Source organism: Cottoperca gobio, chromosome 21, assembly GCF_900634415.1.
Source record: "Cottoperca gobio chromosome 21, fCotGob3.1, whole genome shotgun sequence".
NCBI classification, from domain to species: Eukaryota; Metazoa; Chordata; class Actinopteri; order Perciformes; family Bovichtidae; genus Cottoperca; species Cottoperca gobio.
In genome coordinates, this window is record NC_041375.1 from 23,467,003 (window position 1) to 23,474,447 (window position 7,445).

General features: G+C 47.9%; 1 protein-coding gene across 1 annotated transcript in view; it reads right to left on the reverse strand.

Moving 5' to 3' along the window:
- Positions 1-391: 391 nt before the first annotated feature.
- arhgef49 (Rho guanine nucleotide exchange factor 49) overlaps positions 392-7,445 on the reverse strand; it is a 48,574-nt gene continuing 41,520 nt past the window's right edge. The window contains exons 5-8 of the mRNA XM_029459437.1: positions 6,674-6,875; positions 5,146-5,362; positions 991-1,580; positions 392-439 (exon numbers count right to left, since the gene is read on the reverse strand). Coding sequence (XP_029315297.1) covers positions 392-439; positions 991-1,580; positions 5,146-5,362; positions 6,674-6,875 — 1,057 coding nt within the window. The remainder of the gene's footprint in view (positions 440-990; positions 1,581-5,145; positions 5,363-6,673; positions 6,876-7,445) is intronic.

Here is a 7,445-nt window from a genome sequence, read left to right on the forward strand (position 1 = left end):
GCGTCACACTGACAAGACAAGACATTTAAAGACACCAGCTTGGACATTTTTCACTATTTTCTGAAACTTTATTGACCAAACGAAATTTAAAAAATGTTTTTGTTGCAGTCCTACTGGGAAACAATTTGTCTTAACATGTAATTGTCGTCCATTATTGTGTCTAAAAGTACTTGGCCAATGTGTTTTCCAACATGGATACACCAAGCTCACCACAGCAGCGATGCTATAATGACTCCACCCCCCCCCCTCCCCCCATAACACTTCCGAGACTACAGGCTAATGCTGGGTGGAGGTGGGGCTGTGAAGGGTTTTATGGAAGTGAAGCAGCGTGACAAAGCACAAGAGTGACCGGCGTGTTGCACTGGATACACTGTGTGCTGCAAGACGGCTTCTAGACATCTGTGTCAGTATCTTTGACGGAAAGGTAGAAATGATGGAACTAGAATCAAGAAAAATGACCAAAAGACAAACAAAGAATCTTTATGGGAAATAGTTTCAACTTTCTAATCTTTGAGCCAAATATTAAAGAGTATTACCAAATCTGTCCGTGTGAGTGAACTGAGTCCAGACGCTCCTTTGTTGAATTATAAATAAACTTAAAAGAGAAAACGAGACTCACACAGACTCAAACATTCTGTTGAGATGTCGGCAAAAGGTGCGCTCGCATACCGGGTACCCTTACACGCTTGTAATGTCAACATTGTAATCTTAGATCTATATTTAAGTCATCACGTCTCAAGTTAAATCCAAGTCTTTAACTTCCAAAGTCGAGTCTCGAGACATTTGTTTTCTGTCCAAGGCTAGTTTCAAGTCACCGAACCAGCAGGTGCACGTCTCTGAGCAGCGGCCGTGAGAAGAAAAGATATTGTGATTCTGAAGGTGAGTTATGTAACACCAGACCACCTGGTTCAAGCCTTGTGAGTGTGAGTGTGAGTGTGAGTGTGTGTGTGAGTGTGTGTGTGTGTGTGTGTGTGTGTGTGTGTGTGTCACCTGGTCAAAGCCCTGGTCGATGCTGTCCTGCAGGTGTTCAGTGAAGCGGTCGTTGACGTCTATGAGCTCCTGAACGTTACTAAACACCACGGTGAGCTGCTCGGCTGTCAGCAGCGCAGCGCTCTGCATGGGGCAGTAAAACTCCTCCCTGATGATCCGCAGGTCTTCGCCGTAGCTCGACTCCGTGTTCAGAAACTCCAGGATGGCTTCCTTGCGCTCGGTGCGCAGCTTGGAGCAACGTTCACACATGCGCTCTCCTCGCTCTTTGGAGACCCCGTCCCTCAGTCCACAGTCTGGACAGGGTCTCTGGGCCTCCCAGGCTCTGAGGGAGGCCGATGGTCTCTTCCAGGTGCGGGACAGACCCGGGCCAATGCCGCTGTCCACCCGCTCCACCTCGGCTCCCCGGTACCTGCGGTAACGGCGAGGCTCGCTGTCCTCCTCCTCCCGCTCATCGCTGAGGCCCACCACTCCGCTGTCCACGCTCAAGCTGCTGATGGTGCTCCAGCGATGCTGCCCGGACCGAGTCACACCCAGACCCACCTGGCGCTCCTCACCGGGGGGCTCTGAGCGACCACGGATTGCTGCTGGAGCTGGATGGAGGGAGGTGGAGGTTCAATAGCACTCATGATGTTTATGGATTTACTCTGGACTGTCTCTGTTACACTGCACACTCACGCACTGAGCTTTCATAGCCTCCCTAATGAACGGCCATTTAATCTGGACTTGTGGTTACTGCTCACGTCACACAGGTGAAGACACTATTCTAGATATCATCTTGCTCCAATAATTAGATCTCTAACCCTCCAGTCAAGGACTTAACCTTTGTCCACATGTCAATACTAATGTGCACGTGTGTGTGTTAAACAATGAGACAGAGAATATGTTTCAAATGTTTTATTCAAACACCTGGCTCATTATACAGGTGCAATCTTAATTATGTATTAATACGACAGCGCTGGAGAATGATCATTCTTTTGGTACTGAATAAGAAAAAGAAATGCTAGTCTCTATATCCGTTTTGTTTTAAGGGCACCAAGGTCATTTTTAGCATATGCCATATTGACTGACATTCTGTGGCCAGCGTCCGGTGTCAAAGAGCTTCTGTTGACAGGGAAGAGCACAGTATTAGCAGGGGAACTGTGTGTGTGTGTGTGTGTGTGTGTGTGTGTGTGTGTGTGTGTGTGTGTGTGTGGTGGGGGAGGTGAGGACTGTGTGCAAAGGCCAAAAGAATATTCAGAGGCAAGCGTGGCACTAAGTTGCATAAGAGAAACAAACCAAAAGCAGCAATCGTTTCAAAATGTGATGAAGACATGTGATGAAGACATGTGATGAAGACATGTGATGTAATGTATAAAAGTCCAGACATTAATGGACGGAGTGGGCTGGATGCAGTTCTCCACAGCAAGGAAGCATCACGTTATAACTCCTGATACAAAGATGAGTCAAAGTTTTACTATTGCGACGTTTTCATATCAGGTACAATCCCCCCCCCACGTAAATTGCATCATCATTTACGTGACGTCTGTTTAAGTTGAACAAAGGGGGCAAATCGTAAGATCCCAAGCTCAGACATTGGAGTCGACCTTCGCATTATGCAAAGTATTGTTTGTACTTCCTGCTTCACCCCCCTCGGTCGTCCTCCTCACGACTGCTACTCGTGGTAGAATAGTACCCGAGTACACGCAAACCGTACTTGTTCTAATCTAAATGGTAAAGTCCCAATAAGACTGTGAGATGACTTTTAAATTGACTGATAGACATTTACTACTTCTGATAAGGAAGTTTCTGCATCTTGAAACACACCAAGTCTATCATACAAAACAAAACGTCTGCGCTGCAAACGGGAGGTGTGGAGTCGGACAGATGTCTGATGGGTAGGGATGACGAGTTGGGTTTGGGGAAATACGTATGTCAGCGGCTTCAGTTGTTTTGTTCCTGCAGTACTCTTTAAAGCAGATTCTAGTGAAGTGCTTCACAGTTTTGTTGTACAACAAAACTCTTTCACGTTCTGGACGTCATGCTTCAGGAACAATATTCCATGTCATGCTCATATCCACCTGAACAGCTTGTCCGCCACGGTGAAGAGTTGTAATCACTCTAATCTTCATCACATTTGGTGCTCAAAACATTTGGCTCAGCCGGAGAAGTTTGTGTTTCTGTTTGCGTGCCTACTTAACATAAAGTATGTGTGCAATTGCAACCAAATGTAGACACATAGACAACAATTTACGGCAATGTTGCAACATCTGATGGTATTTCACCTAAACGTGGAGCTCAGTATCGCAGTATGTATCAGTTTCAATCTACAGTATATCTCAAAAGTGAGTACACCCTTTAGATTTTTGCAAATATTCTGTTATATCCTTTCAGGGGATAACATTATCCTACTGAAACTTTGATATAACTTAAAGTAGTCAGTGTGCTGCTTGAATAACAGTATAGATTTATTGTCCTTTGAAAATTACTCAGTACACAGCTGTTAATGTCTAAACAGCTGGCAACAAAAGTGAGTACACCCCATAGTGAACATGTCCTAATTGTGCCCAATGATGTTGTTTTCCCGCCCTGGTGTCATGTGACTCGTTAGTGTTACAAGGATTCAGGTGTAAATGATAAGCAGGGCTGTTAAATTTGGTGTTTTGGGCACAATTCTCTCTGAATGCTGGACAACATGGCACCTCATGGCAAGGAACTCTCTGAGCGGCTGAAAAAAAGGATTATTGCGCTTCACAAAGATGGCCTTGGCTATAAGAAGATTGCCAACACCATGAAAATGAGTTGCAGCACAGTGGCTAAGATCATACAGCGGTTTTCCAGGACAGGTTCCACTCGGAACAGGCCTCGCCAGGGTCGACCAAAGAAGTTGAGTCCACGTGCTCAGCGTCATATCCAGAGGTTGGTTTCCAAAAATAGACCTGCGAGTGCTTCCAGCATTGCTGCAGAGGTTGCAGAAGTGGGATGTCAGCCTGTCAGTGCCCAGACCATACGCCGCACACGGCATCAAATCGGTTTGTATGGCCGTCGCCCCAGACAGAAGCCCCTTCTGAAACCGATGCATAAGAAAGCCCGCAAACAGTTTGCTGAAGACAATGAATCCAAGAACATGAGTTACTGGAACCATGTCCTGTGGTCTGATGAGACCAAAATAAACCTGTTTGGGTCAGATGGTGTCCGGCGTGTGTGGCGGCACCCTGGTGAGGAGTACCAAGACAAATGTGTTTTGCCTACAGTCAAGCATGGTGGTGGCAGCATCATGGTCTGGGGCTGCATGAGTGCTGCCGGCACTGGGGAGCTGCATTTCATTGAGGGACACATGAATTCCAATATATACTGTGACATCCTGCAGCAGAGCATGATCCCCTCTCTTCGGAAACTGGGCCGTAGGGCAGTTTTCCAACATGATAATGACCCTAAACACACCTCCAAGATGACAACGGCCTTGCTGAAGAAGCTGAAGGTTAAGGTGATGGACTGGCCAAGTATGTCTCCAGACCTAAACCCAATTGAGCACATGTGGGGCATCCTCAAGAGGAAGGTGGAGGAGTGCAAGGTGTCCAACATCCGTGCGCTCCGTGATGTCGTCGTGGAGGAGTGGAAGAAGATTCCAGAAGCAACCTGTGCAGCTCTGGTGAATTCCATGCCCAGGAGGGTTAAAGCAGTGCTAGATAACAATGGTGGTCACACAAAATATTGACACTTTGGGCACAATTTAGACATGTTCACTATGGGGTGTACTCACTTTTGTTGCCAGCTGTTTAGACATTAACAGCTGTGTACTGAGTAATTTTCAAAGGACAATAAATCTATACTGTTATTCAAGCAGCACACTGACTACTTTAAGTTATATCAAAGTTTCAGTAGGATAATGTTATCCCCTGAAAGGATATAACAGAATATTTGCAAAAATCTAAAGGGTGTACTCACTTTTGAGATATACTGTAGATGCAGATACAACATTTGCCTTGTGGAGGCTTGAATTATGCTTGTTGGATAATTAGCTTTTTGAATGCTTTCTAGTTTTATAATGAAACATTGTAGCTTCAGTTGCTCAAATGGTCTGTAATCTGTCATTTAAAACACTCTGGATTACAAGCAGAAAACAGGTCAAACACTGTGACAAGATCAAAGTGACAGGTGTCACAGTCATGCACTCACCGCTGTCTCGGTCTCGGTCCCTGTCGCGGTCTCGGCGATGGCCGTGGAGTCGTGCGGCTGCAGCGATCTTCATCTCCAGCTGTTTGCGCTTGGAGGCGTCGGCCGGCATGGGATCGCTGTAGTGGGGCCGGAGACGGCACTCGCGCTGCGCCCTCACCGTCTCAGACAGCTCATAGGCTGCGTCCGAGCTGGAGCGCCTGCAGCCCAGACCGGTGTGCTGCCGGTTGGAAGGACAGGTGTGTCAATCAAACGGTCATGTTGCTATAGCAACAGATGAAGAAGGGCAAAGCTCTCAGAGGAAATAAGGTGAGAAAGATGAGGAGAGAGAAATCACAGCTTGTGTGTCTGTGGGAGGAGCTTTCATGTCACAGTGTTCACTGACATGAGATCATTACATAACAAGTCTTGGTTGTCGCTCTGATCCCAGCTTGTAGCGCTGACAAGAATCCAAATTTCATACCGAGATGCAGCATTAATCGTCTGCCAAGCTTTGTGACGAAATACAACACGGCCACACACCCAGAAATCTGCTCTTATCACAACCTGAGCCCACTGGGCCCTGAAGATGAGAGCGACAATTTAAAGCACATCCCTCGACTTTCCTTGAGGTGACGCGAGGAGTTCCCCGACACACTGCAGCATTCTGCACGGACAAACATTCCTCACACGGATTATAAAATCCTTTTAGCGTCTATGAAGCCCACGAGAGTTGACCTGATGTGGAAAGTTCAAAGGTCATCGCTAAGACACGCGGCTCTTCACCCTAGAGGCATCACCCGCATCCATTGCATTTGATGATATTGGCTTTACATCAAAGATTACCTCCCAAAGAATGGACAGTTCTCTGATAACAAACAGCTACACATGGCTGAAAGACGCAGGAAGGTTTTCATCGCTCCACGCCAGAAAGCCACATGATATACAGCTTGTAGCAAGTAGGTAAAATGAAGGAGAATAATTCATGTTCCGCTGAATTATCAAATTGCAGCCATTGCTTTGGGGGTGCAGAGGCAGGCTCCATTGTGGATTCGAAGCTAAAACATTAGAAACACAAGAAGCAAACGCACCTCGACATCTGTTCTCTAAACTACCTACAGCGAGATGTGACTCCATGTCAGTCCGGCTCTGCAGATGCAGAGAGGAGCACAATGCTAGCTGCAGCTGAAGCTGGTGTCAAGCTGCAGCCAGCCAGCGAATAGGAGCCATGCAGAGAGCAGGGATGAAGCGCTGAGTTACCAGCAGCCAGCTAATCCTCTTTTTACTGCATCCTCAGACGTCGAGCTGTTGCAGGACGACAGAGCGCTGCATGCTCGTTCTTGTCTCGACAGATACCTCTGCATCAGTATGTGTGAGTGATGTGCATGGGTGTCGCAGTCTCCTTGCTTGTCCCAGTCATCCTTGAATACCAATAGATCTCTGTGTTTCTGCACACTGCGAAGCAACGGTGAAGAGCGGCGAGCAAATCACACGCACGGACACAACACATTTAAGAGACAAAAAAAAGGAAAATGTAAAAAAGAATCCTTACGCATTCTGCTGCTTCCTCTCTTCCTCCTCCTCCTCCTCCTGCAGGCGTCTCGTCGCCAGCCTCGGCTCCGCAGGCCGTTGCCGACGTTGCCATGGCAACGGCGGAGGGATGACAGTCGGTCGAGGGGGCGGTGATGTCACAGCCTCCGTCCCGGTCACCTGACAGCCTGACGGGGGCCTCGGCGGAGATCTCTGCACTGCAGCTGGCGGAGGGAAGAGGAGACGGTGTTACAGAGGGGGAGAGAGATGGATGGAGGGGGGGGGGGGGGGAGTGAAGGGGAAGGACAGGGGGAAGAAGAGAAGGCAAGGAGAGGGAGAGCGAAAGAATGGGAGGAAGAGATGGAGGAAAAAAGGAAAAGGGGAAGGAGGACAGAGGCAGGATGTGGGAGAGGAGGAGTAAATGAGCAAAGAGGAAGAAAACGCAGGAGGTTGAAATTATAATTCTGGCAGAGCTCTCCTCCTTCCAGCCTCCCCGTCATCCACTCCTCATGCTTCCCTCTCCAGCTCACATGCCTCTCTGCTTCCTGCTGTGTCTTCCTCTATCCCAACCACACACACCTCCTCTTCCTCCATCATCTTTCTACCCTCTAAACACCCAAATCAATGACTCTTCTCTCTTCCTACCCCCCCCCCCCTCCATCACTCCTCCAGAGGACAGCAATTAGACACATCAGCGGACATTAACACCTGAACCCCTGGACTAAAGACACACACACACACACACACACACACACACACACACACACACACACACACACACACACACACACACA